Genomic DNA, 17,886 nt, shown 5'->3' on the forward strand with positions numbered 1-17,886 from the left:
ATTGTTAGGTATATCAGCCATAAAAGCGGAAGGACATGATTGTCCGCCACAACTTCATCGGATCCATTAGTTTGTGTGAGATATATCATAATTGGTACGCGAAGAAAATCAGAATGGTATCACGGACATTGGTAGCTGTTTATATATACCAGTAATTTTTATTTTTTTTTTCATATCGCATTAGAGAAAGATATAATAATACATGATTATGGTGTCTTGGTATGCCCATTGCAGAGGGACAGCGTGTGGAGAAAAATACATGTCATTAAGCTATTATATCTCCAAACAATGCGCCTCAAACAAAACTCCCATCAACACTATATCACACAACACGTCCATGTTTGATGTCAAAGGTGCAATAGCGTGTTGAATATAAAAGGTCGCACAATCTAATTAAAATTAGATCCTTCACGCTCTCATATTTGATATGTCGCTGTGACATATCAAATACGAGAGCGTGAAGGATCTAATTTTAATTAGATTGAAGGTCGCACTAACACACCTTCATTAAACACGCCTTTGCCCTAACACAACTTTATACAACATTCCCTTGCACTAACTCTACACAACACATAGGCTACGCCTTCGCGCTATACGAAACTACACACAATGCGGCGTTGCGCTTTTACGCAATCGCGATGTCACACATCGCGCTTATTAATGCTGTCCGCGTTTGACAGCGCGTATAAGGAAAAGTCATCCCGTACAGCAAGCACAACGCACTGTCGCGGGAGCTATGGCGACGGCAATCTAAGTGAGGTCGTTGAGACGACGGGTTCAGGGTTCAATAGTGGTGTGAGACGGTGCGAAGCTGCGTTATAGCGCGGCCTTGCGGTTTTCAAAAGTTTTGGGAGTGCGATCGCGTGTGTTTCGCAAAGTAGTGTTTATGGAACGCGGTGTTATGGTTTTTCTCAATGCGCTGTTAGGTGTCTGACAATTACACCATGGGATGAAAAAAAAAGAGAAACCATTTTATTATACGTTTTTACAGGTCTTTAATATGGTATTAATTACTATAAAATAGTAGGTCTATGCTGGAAAATGTTCGTCAAAAGACAAGATAGCTAAAGTTCAGTACAGCAAATACATAATGTATATTGCATTGAAACCATGCACTAAATTTTTTACAATGGTTTAATCGATGCTATAAGAAAATGATGTCGATAAACCTTATCCACTTTAAAGAAAAAAAAACGATTGAATTCAGCTCGTCTATATGAAAATGTATAGTTGACAATATATACCAAGTATATATGGATACAAACAATCATTTTCCTGATCATGAAGTTACATTGCTGGGATGGCTAATCACAAATCTCCATTGTAAATGGTGGTCACGTTTTCCTCTCCGGTGATCTATTTTGCACACATGACAATTGATGTCTGTTCTTTGGTTTTTATTTTATTAAAATAAGAGTAATACGTGCAACATTAGTTAAAAATCTGGAACAAAGCCTTGAAAGACATCTTTTGTCGTATATATTTAATGTATTAGGTGGTCTACACTGCTCACAACTCACAGCATCCTTTGACGGACACTTATCCACGGCACAGGATAGACAGCAATGGACGCCTTCACACTGCGGCTCTTGGCTTTATGTGTTTGTCTTTCACTAGCAGCATCTGCTTTAGGTACCAATCCTTTGAATTTTAGTTCTAATGAATGTATATAATTATATACAATATATTTTACAATAATGAAGACTGTCCATTTTAAGGAAATAATGTAGTAAATGGACAAATTGAGAATTGTTACTTCCTATTTTTAAGTGCACGAATTTCACCAACCTTCGGAAATCAACAATGGCAAAACACTAGTTGTCGATTCGAAACCAGAAAAAGCCATTCCTCTGAAGGTGGTTGGAGGAAACCCACTAACACGAAATAGCTGCTCTAAGAAATGTGGCCATCACTACTACAGGCCGGTGTGTGGAACAGATGGACAGACGTACTCCAGCCCCTGTATGGCCGATTGTTAGTAAGTTATCTTTTCCCAGAGAGAGAGAGAGAGAGAGAGAGAGAGGCAGACAGACAGGCAGAGACAGAGATTTATTTTTTAGAGAGAGAGAGAGAGTTATGGTAAACTAGTAATAGTTTTTATTTAACTCTTCATTTGAAAGTACATGTGTTGTATGCATATTTCTACCTATAATGAACTCAGTATGTATGTGTAGTGGTGTGGAAGAGGAATGTAATCACCAGTGTCCCTGCCACGCCCACCCCATGTGTCCCTGTGGGAGCGAGGTTGACCCCGTGTGTGGGTCTGATGGCCTGACCTATACAAACCCGTGCTGGGCTCTGTGTGCGTGAGTATATTTTGAAAAAATCTTTGCACTTTAAGGATGAATATATCAGCTTTTTCATATGCGCTCCCCAGCAAAATCTGTAAATGACGAACGATATATATTTATATATGTCTACCCTCTATACTATAGAATCAACTATAAAGTATAGAGGGTAGACATATATAAAGAGATCTATAAGCTTCGTCATTTACAAATTGAGCTGTTTTACCATTAAATTCAACCATACTACTACCTTATTTATTATATATATAAACCCTTACATAACACCGTAATATTCAAACATTTTTATTGTTATTTCATTTACATCTTGATGATATTCATTTATTAAATATTATTTTGCATTAAGGAGTAAAAATGTTATGTGTACTGGACCGTGTCCTTGTGAGCCCACGACGACTCCTACTGCCCCTGCCAACTGCACATGCCCAGAAAGCACAGGTCTTGTCTGTGGGTCGGATGACGTCACATACACAGGGGAGTGCCAGGCTAATTGCAGGTATTTCGTCGTCGTTAAAATTTCTTTTACTTTTATATCTGGGTAATTTTATTATTATTGATATTTTTTGTTCTGTGTTAGTGGCGTGGCGGTCATGTGTACTGGTGCCTGTCCCTGCCCCGCCCCATGCGAGTGTCCTCAGGGGCCTGACCCCGTGTGTACAACTTCAAACAAGACCATCCTAAACCCCTGCACCGCCGACTGTCTGTATGTCTTGGTTTTTTTTCATAACTCGAAAAATTAACGTGCTCCAAAATGTCTATTAAAACAAGATCTCAAGATCTCGATGTTTTTAATGATTACCAGGAGCGAAGAAGTTGCATGCAACGGGAGTTGTCCGTGCCCAGAGATTTGTGAATGTACCCGAATCTACAACCCCGTGTGTGGGACTGACGGTATAACGTATGCCAACCCTTGCTTAGCACAGTGCCAGTAAGTTTACTTAAATTATCAGATAAAGTTAGATTCCTGAAGTCTGTAAATATATATATACTTATATTCTATATATAATACATGTATATGCATTTTCCAGGAAGATCGAGTCAGCCTGCTCAGGGATATGCCCCTGCCCCACTTCCTGTAACTGCTCCGACGAGTACGCACCTGTCTGTAGCACCCGGGGACAGAACTACACCAACGCCTGCCTTGCGGGTTGCGAGTAAGTGCCCGGGCCATTATTGTTAGTCTTGACTGGTATTCGGTTGAAAAATAAACAACAACAATTTTTGTTGATTTACGTATGCAAAATCCCCCGAATCATTTCCATTATGAATGAAACAGGTTGGTTGGCCGCTACAACTCTGGCATCACTAACTGTCTCGTACATTTTTAGAGCGGACGATGTTGCGTGCAACGGAACGTGCCCATGTCAGGAGCCGTGCGCCTGCACGAGAGAGTTATCTCCCGTCTGTGGAGTCAACAACATCACATACCCCAACCAATGCGTCGCTAACTGCTCGTGAGTTCATTTTTCACAACAAACAGTTACATGCTAACGAGTCACTAAATAATATGTCACTAAACAACTATATGTCATATTGTTACTTAGTGTTTGAAAGAGTCAACGTGTCACTAATGCTAGTTGTTGTGTCACAAATACTCTATAAGCCAATGAGTCACTAAACAGTTGTATGTAAGTGTGTCACTAAATGAGTCTATTGTTTGAAATACACGCAACGTACTCTGTGTGTTGCTTGATCCTTGAAAGAAAGAATCATGTGATTAGCTTTTAGGAAATTATGACACTTGTTTGGCAATGCTTCATTTAATGCTTGTAGGAAATTGTGACGCATGCCTGTCAATGTGTCACTAAAAGCTTGAAGGAAAGTTTGTCCATGCGTCACTAAAAGCTTGTAGAATTTTTGTGACGCTTCTTTATCAATGTATCACTAAATGCTTGTAGGAAATTGTGACGCTTGGTTATCATTGTATCACTAAATGCTTGTAGGAAATTGTGACGCTTCTTTATCATTGTATCACTAAATGCATGTAGGAAATTGTGACGCTTCTTTATCATTGTATCACTAAATGCTTGTAGGAAATTGTGACGCTTCTTTATCATTGTATCACTAAATGCTTGAAGGAAATTGTGACGCTTGGTTATCATTGTGTCACTAAATCCTTGTAGGAAATTGTGACGCTTCTTTATCATTGTATCACTTAATGCTTGTAGGAAATTGTGACGCTTCTTTATCATTGTATCACTAAATGCATGTAGGAAATTGTGACGCTTCTTTATCATTGTATCACTAAATGCATGTAGGAAATTGTGACGCTTCTTTATCATTGTATCACTAAATGCTTGTAGGAAATTGTGACGCTTCTTTATCATTGTATCACTAAATACTACTAGGAAATTGTGACGCTTCTGTATCATTGTATCACTAAATGCTTGAAGGAAATTGTGACGCTTCTTTATCATTGTATCACTAAATGCATGTAGGAAATTGTGACGCTTCTTTATCATTGTATCACTAAATGCATGTAGGAAATTGTGACGCTTCTTTATCATTGTATCACTAAATGCATGTAGGAAATTGTGACGCTTCTTTATCATTGTATCACTAAATGCTTGAAGGAAATTGTGACGCTTGGTTATCATTGTGTCACTAAATCCTTGTAGGAAATTGTGACGCTCGTTTATCAGTTGGCATTAAATGCTTGTAGGAAATTGTGAAGCTTGTTTATCATTGCGTCACTATATGCTTGCATGTCAACGAGTCATTTAATGTTTGCATGCTCGTACGTTTTTGTTTGGCGAATTAAAATTCTTGCACATCACTGTTTTATCATTCTAAATGATTGCAAATTCAAGTACCGTAATGTTGTTCGATTCATTATATGTACATGTGTCGTTAAATGTTTGTAAGTAAATATTTTACTAATTGAACGCGCTGCGAGCAAACGTGACTGAGTACGTCATAATTTCAATTTTTAAGCATGTAATTTTGAAAAATTGTAATTTGCGCGTAAATGCTCGCACATCACTTTTTCCATGTAAATTTCCTTAATAAAAATGAAAGATAAACGTGAAGACTGATATGTAGCTGATTGATTTATAACTATCCATTCATTGATATAAAGACCTCAAACACTTGACAGGAACGTTAATGTGAGCTGCCAGAACCAATGTCCTTGTTGTAACTGCACAGGTTACCCCGAATCCCGTGTTTGCGGTACTGATGGCAAAGACTACATAAATCCATGTGAACTTCAATGCGCGTAAGTTCCGAATGAGTATCATCATTTGCCATTCTATGCAACGGAAAAAAGGGGCAAATTACATTGTGGTGTCGTCAATGGGATATTATTTAAAAAGTGCATAATATAGAGCTGCTGAAAATTTTTCACCAAGTCAAAGGTTTTTCGTTCATTGTAGAGGTGTGTCACAGGCATGTCCTGGAACCTGTCCTTGTCCATCAGCAGAGGGCGGGTCAATCGAAGAGCGGAAGTCGAGCGACAACCAATCAATGTTTTTGTGGCTAACTTCCATTTGGCAAAAATTTTATTTGAGAAAGTAATTCAACAAAACAAGAACTCGACTATTCGGACAGTTTGAATTTGTTATTATTAAATTATCATATATTGCTCACATAAATTGTAACCGTGCTGTATAACGATCACTGCTATTTATATACTGTTTCAATTATTCGTGTGATACTTTTTATGCAACTTCTGTTATATTCAAATTCAAACGTGTCAAGTCATAATATATATATACATATATACACATGTGTATATATAATAAGTCCAATGATCAAACAACTTTTATCTAAAGCGCTTTCGCCCTACCGTACATTCATAATCTATAATAAGAATATTAACCACCTCTGCGCATTTTTCATAGTGTTGTATCACAGGCGCATAATTATAAACGCATTGAATACAGTTATCTCATTGTACTCGTGTAACAGTATTAGACAAAATATTAATAAATAAACTCTTGAATATTGAACTATGAAGAACATTTACAGAAATCTTAAAATTGAATACATATGTACATGTAGAAGTTATTGTGTTTGTTAAAATAAAATATTGCACTAATTGTGAAAATAGAAACTCGAGTATTCATTGAATCCGATAAAATATCATGGTCTGAGAAGACATGTTTTGTACCCGTGTATAATCGACATCACGTGGTTGAAAGTGAGTAACGCGATCACGTGATTTATTCCCCAATGAAATGTCTCACAGGTAACAGGGCTTGGAGAAGTTACTGTTGATGATAGATTTGATGGCGGAGTATGTGGAGGCGATCCCGGCCACCGTGCCAAGCAGAATGATCTCGATGTTCATCACCTTCACCCACAAAGGGAGGCCCTGGCTGTGAAAGGAAGACAATTTAATGGAGGGAGTATTGTCGAGTGATCAGTGGAAAGGACCTTTTGTAAAACAGTACCAACATGTACATGTAATAACCGTTAGTTTTGTGTAGGCGTCGGAACCACCCCCCCCCCCCCCACACACACACATACACATACTTTTTTTGCAAATAAACATGACCAAAAAATGGTTTTATTTTTTGTTTGTTTTGAATTTTTTTGTTGTTGCTTATCAAGATTTCTGATAGGTCGACCCCCCTTTCAATTTGCTTCCGACGCCACTATTTTGGATCAGCATTATTGTGAGCGGATGATGTTAAGAATACATTATTAAAGGTGGCTACCTTTTATCCTGTGTAAGACTGATGCTATCAACACTGTGACCGTTCACAATCTCTACCATGTCTTCTTGGCGGACCGACTTCAGCTTCAGGTAAAAGAGTGAGGGGCATATATAAGCCAGCAGTGTCACGGTAGAACCGCCCACGAGCGATAGAATGGCGCCAAATTTTGGTATTGATTCTGCCACAAATAAGATGACAATAACAACCACGGATCTAAATACACAGCGCTTCCATGTAAAATCTGAAAAGAAAATACAAGGAACTTATACTTTATGTGCTCTTACATGTATTTCATACGTAAAGTATATTGCACAAAATAAAACAGGATAAGCCCAAGTCGTTGTAAGTAAAATATGGCGTGTCTTTGAGCAAATAAATTGGCTTTTTATTAAGGAAAATATTTTGCGCGTTGATTCTATGATTGCTTTGACACAAATATTTCAAGGTAGTGTTCTGGACAAGGTGCAAGGCGCTCCTTAATGCATTTAAGCATTGAATATTTATTTTTGGATATGTCGTTGGTCCTATAACACACCAGGCCTGCAGACAAAATGAAAATCCCGCGTTAGTGCGGTTTGATAATTTGTTTGCACGGCCTGATAATATATCTGCACCGCTTGGTGTGTCATAGGATCGACGATATCCAAAAATAAGAATTAAATGCTTATATTCATATTGATGATTAATTGTGTGAAATATTTTAAAGCCATAAATACATACGCTTTTTGTCATGGATATGAATAATAGAGGGAACAGCCATATTAACGTGTTATTTAGTTCGCTTCCGCTGCTAAAAATATAGTGCCAGAAACTTTGTCGAGAAATATCTTTTAACGAATAGATATGATTTAACGATTATTTTCATAAGTACATATCAAATTAGTTACATAACTTTGAACGTTTAATATAATTTCATAACAATAATAGATCTAATAGATTCAAAACGCGTGATGACGTTTACTTGTGCTCATACGCCTTGATCAGGTTTGGTTATAGAAAAATGAACACCACAGATTTCCAATGCAAACATATGGTGTAAATATTTTTATGCGCATGTAAAAGTTACATTGTGGGTCCACACTGTATTATATTACAGTAAGGGTTCTGTACGGTCTAGCATACAATAGCCATGACTTACGTCTAGGGACCCTTGCGTATGACTCCAGCTCCTGGCAGAAAGGGTTGATAACAATGAGCAGTCCCAGTATTAGGTGAATAGTAATAAGCACCTCAACGACCTGGTTTATGACGTCACTGACCTCCTTGTTGTCAACGTCCCTGCTCTTCGTCAGTAGAATGTTTGACTGAACGTTCTTTCCGTAGATGAAGTACGCAACGGAAGATATTGGCAGGTACATGACCATTACAACTGCATAAACGAAAGGGATGGACAAATTTAAGAAAAGTAAAGACCAACAATAGGCAGCAGAACATATCGTAGACAAGACATGTCCTTCTATAAGTCGGACCATTGGTTTTTGTGGTTTCATCAATATTCGTTTCTACTAATGTTTTGTATTGATAGGATCATTGGCCACGAATTTACGCATCCTTGAAACCGTGATTTTCATTGAATCCACCAAAATTAATACCCACGAATATTAATGAAACAACAGTAAGTCAGTCCGTTGATTTTTGTTTATCTGTATCCATTTATATACGGTATTTATCTATGCATGTATATACCCTTGATATATCTTATTTCGTCAATAAAAGGTTCGCTGTGTCTAATCATTAATGTGTGCCTCCGTATATCCATCCCTTAAAATATGTTACCTAGATATCCCAACAAGACTGCCCATTTAAAATCACCGGGTTTCTTCATGTCTGTCTGGAATGTCGGGAACGCTGGGTGCCCCCCGAAGGCGAACACGATCGTTCCAAACGCCATGAAGAAGGGCTCGAACTCCGTGGTGGAGTGCAGGACGGGGTCCCACGCGCCGCCCTCCATCGCCACCTTGATCACCAGTAGGACGCACGCCACAGCTGTAGCTAAGGTCGCTCCCACGGCTACCGGCCTGTCAAACAGAAAATACCAGGATGTTATATATTTATATTTGAAATCACAAGTTTTATCACAATATTCACTGCTAATAATTAGCAGTTTGAGTAGCATTTTGGGTTTGTTTTTTTTTTTTTACAATAATCAATTTCAATATATGAGCTATCAGAGGCTATTGCAATTTACTTGTATCTTTTTTTTCTCCTACCGTTTTAATGTTTGCAATACTTTTTCATAATAGACATTTTTTAAGTTGAACTGAATGTTAGTAGTCAAGACTATCGATAGAGCTCACATTCCTTTGTTATGTAACATCTTCTGAATTCTAAATCTCTAAAACTTAATTTTCAGAGAGATGTAAACAATGATAAAAACTCGGCTTGAAAATAGTGATTTTATATTCTGGAGACTTGATGCTAAACGATGGAAACGGGAAATTAAGTATACTCGCGTAAAATAAGGAATCTGCAGTACGTCCCTGTATTAACGAAGCTCGTGTCATGTTGGCTTTTTTTTTTTTTTACATGTAATTATTGAACGTATTGATAAAAAGTTCATTTACATCAAAAGATTTACTTTTTATTACATGTACTTGCAAATAAGTTAAAACAGAAAGAAAAACAAAAACATTATTTACATATTTAAACAAAGTGAACTCTCTATTCCACGTGTTACTCGACAACTGACATTCATATTTTTGTTTTAGCATTTAAAATACATTAAAAATACATTATATATAAACATTAAAAACTTTCAAGATGGGAGTGATGAACCGTTTTGGCTACAGATTGCAAATCATGACAATACCACTTCAAACACATCATAGCACAGGCACGTAGCATTCGGGGGCGGGGGGGGGGGGGGGGGGGGGGGCGGCGGGTAGGGGGTAAGCCCCCTCCCGCTTTTTTTAGCCCCCCCCCCACACACACACACACTTTTATGGAACAATGTAAAAAATGAAAGTGAAATAAGTGAAGATAAGGAAAGAAACAGTGAAACTGAAGTCTAATATATATTATATATACGTGCCTCCCCCCCCCCCCCCCGGAAGGTCTCCCCACTTTCAAAAACGAAAGTCTCAGTTATCAAAATCTATTGATTCTGTAAGGTTGTAGGCAATCAAAAGCAAACTGGCCATTATACCAGAAATCCGCCGGAGTGCCAAACCACGTGAGGGGGCAAACAGCGGCCGCCAGGATCAGCAGCCAGTAGCAGAAGGACAGATCTTTTCCGGACCATTGCTCAATTAGGTCCTCGATATTCTCCGAGGCCAGCAGCAGGAACACCGTGGAGACTCCAAACAGAGTGAAGTTTATGGAAAAGGAGACAACGTATCTGAAATCAGAGTAGCGAACAAAATGTACAAAGGCAGATGATACACAGCAACCAAGGTTTCAAGCCACGGTCTGCGGAGCTCTCTCCTAGATGGGGGAGGATCTTACGAATTGACTGTGGTTTGCGATGGTGATCATCGACATGGCTTTAGAATACTATAATCATAATCCTAGTTCACCAAGGATGAGAATTTTCAAATATTTGCTGAAGCGTGTTTTTTTTTTTTTTTGTTGTTGGTTGGTTCTTATGTTTATGTTTATTATGGCCTTTTTATCTTGCCAAGATTTCAGGTAAAACGATGCTACCCCCCCCCCCCCCCCCCTGATTCGCGTAACAAGTATCGCGGGAAAATTAATATGAACTTATGAAATATAATTACAGTGACCAAAAGTAAGTAAATATAACTGATAAATACAAAGCTTTATATTTTCCAGACTAGAACAAAAACCGCTTCTTGATCAGGCGCACAGTAATGTTTTACCATGTCTTACATGAACAAGTAAGCGGTTTGTCGAAGGACATGGATTTCTTCGTAAACCGATACTGTCGGTATATTTTTAATCATGTAGTTTTTCCAACTGCTGGCTTTTTTTTTTTCACTTGATCATTAAAATATTAAAATCATTTCTTTTCTCACAGTGTCGATCTCATTGTTACATTTTTTAGACAGCAATCGCAGCCCATGTCACACTTTTAAAACGGTCTAATTTAGCATGGTTTTACTTTTTGACAATTCTTTAAAAGACACTGTAACTCAAAAAGGTGAATAACTTTTTGATTAAATACTAGTACATGCATAGATACGCACACCGATGCAGATTTTTTTCCGGGGTAGGGGGTCTCCAGGGCATATTTTGGGGAATATTACTATGTGAATTTAATAAATTTGAATTTTTAAGAGGGGGGTATTAATCTCCGCCCCCCCCCCCCCTTTCCAAATCCGCGCATGAGATATTAATCCAGGGAAATTTTTTACGCAATCTTAATCATTCCGTTATCTTAAAAGCCATTAAAAGTTTATCATAAATTATGTATGTCGTAACTTTTTGGCAGCCCAACAGAACACGATCTATTTTTTTTTGTTCATGACACAAATAACATTCCCGATAAATATCATTCATACCGTCCTTTCTTTCCAAACGTTTTCTCTCCCAACACTGGATAAGGGTCAGGACAGCTTTTCTTATATTCAGGAAATCTTTCTTGGACAATGAGCCAAGCCTGACCAAGAATACTTCCCGTGTATGACGATAAGAGTGCGCATGCCACAATCAAAACGAGGCCGATCCAACCTACAGCGAGATTATCCATTAAATTTATAGCAATGATAAAATAAAATATATATTCAGTATGCATAAATAACAAATTACTGGAACCGACCAGCCCCAGCCTAACACCATAAAAAGAAGACCTCTAAAGCTGACCCCGAGTATGCTTTGTTTTTGCTCGGGGTTTGCTATATATTTTAAAAATTTGCATCTGCTCTTGGGGTCCGCTTTACCAATGCATGTTTACACTTAAGAGTTAAGAAGACATGTCTTTTTTCTTACCACCTGTAAGCCTGCCGCTTGCATATTGCAAATACACATGTAAAAACATTTGGTTACTTTTTTTAGGAGCGATTTAAGGGTCTGTAGAGCCTGAGCGGACACAGAAAGCAGACATGGGGTTTTGTTGGGGTTTGCTTTTTGTTAGATTGGGCTGGTCGGTATTGTATGCTTTATTTAATGGCTGATATGTATAAAACCTGTATCATCAATAGCCTTCGGAAGAGCTAACACCCCGGATCCTGCTATTTCTCCCACAATAAAGAATGCGGCAAATGGAATGTTCAGACCGGATGCATGCATGTGGACATGACTGCCTGAATCGCTTAACTGAAAATACAACATGAATACGATATTTCTGCTAAATAGTTATTTATTTTGATATTTATATTTTCCAGTGTCTTTATCTGTGATATAACACTCTTTTCAAATTTGTAACGTGTAGTCTAATACATTTCATCAATGATGCAATTGAAGTAGTGTGGGGTGTAAGCGTGGTTTGCGTTTTTAATGAATTAAAATGCCAATAATTTGATATTTAATCGTATGATTGCTGAAGATTATATAGTTACACTGAGTAATAAAGGAACATTCAGTGGGAGCGTGATCAAATTATCATAAAGCCCTTTTGGGCTTTATTGGATTTGATCACGCCCCGACCAAAAAGTGACTATATACTTGTACGTGTTGTGCAATGGTCAAATAGATTATATCATTTTAGCATTTCAGGCTCCGCTTATTCCTAAAAAGTGGGATAGGCCTATACGCCCAGTGAAGGTAGTTATAACCTTATATTTACATTCATTTTCCAGTGTCTTTGCATGTGATAACACTACGTATCGATTTTGTACTATATAACCCATAATACAAATGACGCCAAATTGAGGCGCCAGCGGGGTTTGCTTATTCATATTTAATTTAATATTTAATCGTACGATGGCTTAAAATTATATAAATATTAGTAATAAGGAATAATTTTTTGAATATTATGAGGTGATAATTTCGGTCGGGGCGTGATCAAATCTATCACAAAGCCCTTCGGGCTTTATTGGATTTGATCACGCCCCGACCAAAATTATCACCTCATAATACTCAAAGAATGATTCCTTATTCCTTATTTAGTTTTTCGAGCTCTGCTTTAAATCTATAAAACTAAATAACGAGAGGCCACGGTGAGCGATGTGGCCCCTGGGCCTTTCGTTAATTAATCATATTTATAAAAGTAACATTTCCTTGATGAATTCACGTCGTACAACAAATTTGACATGATCAATAGTATATCGAGTACGTGCAGAAAAAGAAAGTTTCATCCCAATAAGATATTTCAAATATTTGACTTATATGATACAGTATGGTTTCTAAATTATCACTGGTACATGTAACCTGTGTGGAGGGGTTGGGGGGGGGGGGCATAATAAAACTATATCGTCTAGCATATAAAAAGAAGGATAGGGTAAAAAAAGGTTGTTAAGGCAACCAACAGAGCCCGTAGTTTTACTTTCTTATCTTTTACACATCTATATTGAATATATACAATATGTAGAAAGAATATCCGCCGGGAAGCTGCACGAGTTATATTACAAACTTGATACACCTTAATTAAAGTTTGGTTATAAATAAGTCTCTCTTGCTATATGTCTCATGTTCCATTTTCAGAGTAAATATTCTCAAGTTGTTCGTTGTATTATACATATCATACTAGTGCACCAGATTTTCCTGAGCGGCAAACAGAGCGTGCGTGCAGTATGTACCTCACATACGGTACTGTTGGTTCACTTACTTGACTGTCGGCCATCAAAAGTATTCTGAATCAAAAACGATAACGTTAAATTGTTATATTTTCACAACGTATGAGCCAATAACCCCTGCATAAAGTACCAAACGATCCCAAACTTAAGATGAAGTGCTTGGAAAAGATGAAGTGTTAAATTTTGTGAAATGATAACATATGTTTAGACATGTAAATACTAATACCATCGAGCCAACTGGGGTACCACACAAGATTCAGGCACGACCCCTCCCTCCTTAAAAAAAGGGTGGGGGTAAAGAGAAATTTGGTACATGCAGGATTTCGGGATTTTTTACACAGGTGCTTAAGGACAGGACCGATCACCCCCCCCCCCCCCCCTTCATCCCCCAGATCCAAGTATCAAGACCCCCGGCCGGACTTTACTCATTTTTTAAATTCTGATTAACAAATTGGCAAAACTACTGCTTTTTAAAATAAATAATATAAGAGATTTAAGGAAGATGTATGTTTCGATTAGTATTAAAAGTACATAATACATAATATATATTTTATTTAGCATTACCATTATTTCTCTAAATAATTTCATGCATCATATTTTATCATTTTTGGGAGTTGATTTTAATCAACTCTCCTATGCAGTTACTCTGGCAAACCGAAAGTGAAACAGTGTTTGGACCTAAGCACAAATCATCACCGCTGACAAGACTTAGTTCTTGAAAATAATAGAAAATTCAAAGTAATGTATGCTGAAGCATTGTTTTTCAAGGAAACTTATCAATAAACACTTTCAAAATAGTCAGATTTTATATAATACGAACAACTAAGAAATTTTTATAGTCTCATGTATTCCTACGCCAGAGGTTAATATAGCCTCGTTCAACCAAACGCTCGGCTGTCTCCGTAAATCTCCGACAAGCAGAAAGGCTCTCTTGCTTGTCGGAGATTAACGGAGACAGCCGAGCCTCTGGTTGAACGAGACTAGAGTTCGATATCAATAGTGCTTGGATCCATAAAACTTTTAGAAGTGCTTCGATTACTTATACATAGTTTGAAATCTATCTTTAAATATTACACAACATGATTCATATGTGGTTTCTCGAAGTTCTTGTCGGAAAAAGTCTAAAATTCATATAATAAAAAAGTGCGTAATTCAAATACAGACTAGAAACTAATTGCCATGCAAGATAAGTTGATTTTAAGATAAATGATACCGGTAATCGATTAAATCAACTCCCGTCAGTACTTCAGTACTTTGATTAAAAATGCTATCGTTTATTTGTTTTTATCAATGTTGGCGAAATGGGAATAAACCCCCATCATGACTTCGTCCTGAAAAGCGTCTCCAAGCGGTCCATCTCGCCCGGTCTATTCCCATTTAACCAACATGCCGAAGTTCTCAATTCTCAAGTAAAGTGAAGCCTTCGAAGCTCCTGAATTAGAGTAAAATTAGAGTAAAACAACACCGCGAAATAAGCCTCATTATTCGTGCTCCCGCTAATTTCTGAATGATTTGTAAATGATTAATTTGCATTAATTTGAAGTGACATTTGAAAAAGATTTTCCTGTAAAATTCTTGTTTTCTAACAACGTTACAAAATGTGTTACTTTGTCAACCAGTTCGATTGTGAATTTTTCCGAGTGAATAATGATAATGTGCATGTGTTAATGAAGAGATCTTGGAAATTTCACCGTTCATTGATTTAAATCTTCTTTCATGGGTATGTGTAACTTTATTAAAAATTGGCCTAATGTTTTGCATGAATATCTTGGGAACGACTTTAGTTTCTTGTAATTTTTTAAGTTTTCTATCATGTTTTGCGCCCTGCCGTTAGTGGGAGATCTGTTCGTTCACACCCCCCCCCCCGGCCTCCGTTGTTACACGCCTGTAATAATTGTGATTTAACAGAAACAAAGTAATGTTATCATCTACAGAAGTTATCTCTCTTATCAGAGGGACAATCTACCTTACTATTTTAAATTAATGACTCCGATTAAAAATATATGAAATCTTGGATTTCCCCCGGCTTGCATCCATTCCAAATACAGTTCCTTGACAGGTACACAAAAGTGTATTCTCGTTAAAACTCGTCAAAAAGCGACGGAATTAGTAACCTGAGGCATACTTATGTACTACAGTATTATACAGCAATCATTTAATGTACTGAGAAAATTTGAAACAGATCAATTAAGGTAAATTACAAGCTCATCTGATTATTTTATAAAAAAAAAGTTTCGTTTTGTTTTATATATTTGACATTTTAAAAACTTCTACATTTTACTTACCTTAACTAAATGTCACCTGTGCAATATTGTCACATGATTGTGGTTATCTGTAATCGAGTTAGTATATGAACGATTAGTTGTTTACTTCCGGAATTTCTGAGTGTGACTAAAATGGGTAGCGAAACACAGGCCGGGTCGGGATTTTCGAAACTAAAAACAGGGTTTTTGTTGATTTCTTAGGAAATACCCATTTGTTCTGCACGAAATTTGCAGCGATATTAAGCTGACTGCATTGATCTAATTAGAAATTTAATTTTTTTAAATAAATAGGATTTTCAGGATTTTGGAAAGTAAGCTTCCCCTCCCTTTTTTTTTCTTGTCAAGATTTTTGCTCGAGTCTGCCCTCCCCCCTCAACTTTCAAAAACGATGCTACGTGCCTGTTATTTTGTTTTTATTTATTTCTGGTAACTAGATTTGTACTAATTATTTACAAGAAAACAGTTCTTAATGGATAGTCAGCGACGCCCTACCAGGGTCCAGCCCAGTTCGGTTTTCATACATTTTTACACTGAATAAGCACTAGAAAATTTTCCCATTAAAAACAAATAAAAAACAAAGACATGCGTTTTCTCATATGTTTTTTTTTTATTTCTTCGGCCTAGTCAGCATATGCATGAAGAATATACATGATGGACACATGAAGACCAGACTCTCTTTTGGATCCTGAATTCCCTCACAGCGGAGTTGATATCCCCGTCCACATGATGGATTTTCAATAATCAATGATGAGCTTTACAATCATTTAATGATTAGTTCTAATCTTGCTTGTTATCAGATCAATTTTTTGATCTGATCATGTTTTCTGTGTTCGTTCTCGTCGCTTTTTCGGAAATTAAAGTTTGTCCCGGGTAAACGTGTCCGGTTTTGTTCCGTCCCGGGTATATATTTAAATTTCATTTAATGATATTTTTTGAGGGAATAGTGGTATTAATTAAGTATTTAATCCAGAGACATAAATAACAGAGACTGGCAACTGATCGAAATCTCTCGAAAATTCCGCGGTCCCCATTGTAAAGTGTTCCCAGTTTAAATCAGTATATCAATTAAGGTGGAATAACACACCTGGAAAAGACACTGAAATTAACAGTAAATTATTCTATTATGAAAGATATAATGATAAATAAACTGAACATGTGTCAAATAAGCAAAAAAATTGCAGTCTGGGGATAAAAATGAATATCTAAAAAAGTTAATTCAGTAAGTAACAACAAAAGCCCCTGCGTGATTCGAACTCGGGATGTACGGATCACAAGCCCGACACTTTACCCACACGCTATGGAGTAAGTTTCATGTTGACGACAATAAAATTGATTTAATAAAACGAAATATCATTTCGATCAGATGTCAGCCATTTTGTGATGATGCGTTCATCCACCTTAAATCGAAATATAAACAGCTAAAACCTATTACCAAAACATTCAAAATATTATATTTTCATGACTTTATGCCATATAAACAATATCAAAAGAGGAGTTTTAGGAGTCAGTTGGCTGCCCGTCGTCCGAGATTTCGCCGATGTTTTATAGCTGGCCAATATATTTTCTATAAATTGATTTTATTTTTAAATTTTTTGTTTCGAAAATGTCTAAAACCTATGTACATTATTCATAAAAACAATATACTTTTGGTTTAAGATCATTATCTCAGTTCACTAAAATGTAGTTCTCAAAGTAAGGTTGGTCCCGTACCATTTTTCAACAACAAAACACGATAATGGCGGAGTTACCAATCTCTGTTATTTCGGTCATTCTCAAAAAGTGGATTTTTTTCAAGTACCACTTGTTTAAAAACAAATTACTTACAACAAGATTGAATTTTTCATATTTTGTATTGGGCATATTATATTGTTTGTTTGCTAAAATATGCCAACAGTACATCAAATAAAAATCTATAAAAGTATGATATTTACAACCACATGAAAAGAAAACAGTCTTTGGTGTAACGCATTAGAAATATTCATAAATTTCATTTAATTTAATTGTTCATGCATTTGGTTTGTTT

General features: G+C 36.9%; 2 protein-coding genes across 3 annotated transcripts; one reads left to right on the top strand and one right to left on the bottom strand.

Annotated features, from left to right (window-relative positions):
* Positions 1-1,474: 1,474 nt before the first annotated feature.
* Positions 1,475-6,360, top strand: LOC128184963 (serine protease inhibitor dipetalogastin-like). The gene is made up of 10 exons (XM_052854618.1): positions 1,475-1,632; positions 1,771-1,978; positions 2,175-2,306; positions 2,653-2,802; positions 2,884-3,009; positions 3,109-3,234; positions 3,335-3,460; positions 3,635-3,760; positions 5,404-5,523; positions 5,681-6,360. The coding sequence occupies exons 1-10, from the start codon at positions 1,566-1,568 to the stop codon at positions 5,820-5,822; spliced, it is 1,323 nt and encodes a 440-aa protein (XP_052710578.1). The 5' UTR covers positions 1,475-1,565; the 3' UTR covers positions 5,823-6,360.
* On the bottom strand, positions 5,789-15,951 carry LOC128184962 (uncharacterized). Of its 2 annotated transcripts, XM_052854616.1 has the most exons (9): positions 15,885-15,951; positions 13,632-13,656; positions 12,052-12,181; positions 11,428-11,596; positions 10,113-10,304; positions 8,744-8,985; positions 8,106-8,336; positions 6,968-7,208; positions 5,789-6,625 (listed from the first exon to the last, which is right to left on the bottom strand). In XM_052854616.1, exons 2-9 carry the CDS (start codon positions 13,644-13,646, stop codon positions 6,490-6,492), a joined length of 1,356 nt encoding a protein of 451 aa, XP_052710576.1. In that variant the 5' UTR covers positions 13,647-13,656; positions 15,885-15,951; the 3' UTR covers positions 5,789-6,489. The 2 variants fall into 2 exon arrangements, with proteins under 2 accessions (XP_052710576.1, XP_052710577.1); XM_052854617.1 differs by lacking the exon at positions 13,632-13,656 and having other exon boundaries at positions 15,885-15,910.
* Between the last annotated feature and the right edge of the window lie 1,935 nt (positions 15,952-17,886).

Source organism: Crassostrea angulata, chromosome 5 (genome assembly GCF_025612915.1).
Source record: "Crassostrea angulata isolate pt1a10 chromosome 5, ASM2561291v2, whole genome shotgun sequence".
NCBI classification, from domain to species: domain Eukaryota; kingdom Metazoa; phylum Mollusca; class Bivalvia; order Ostreida; family Ostreidae; genus Magallana; species Magallana angulata.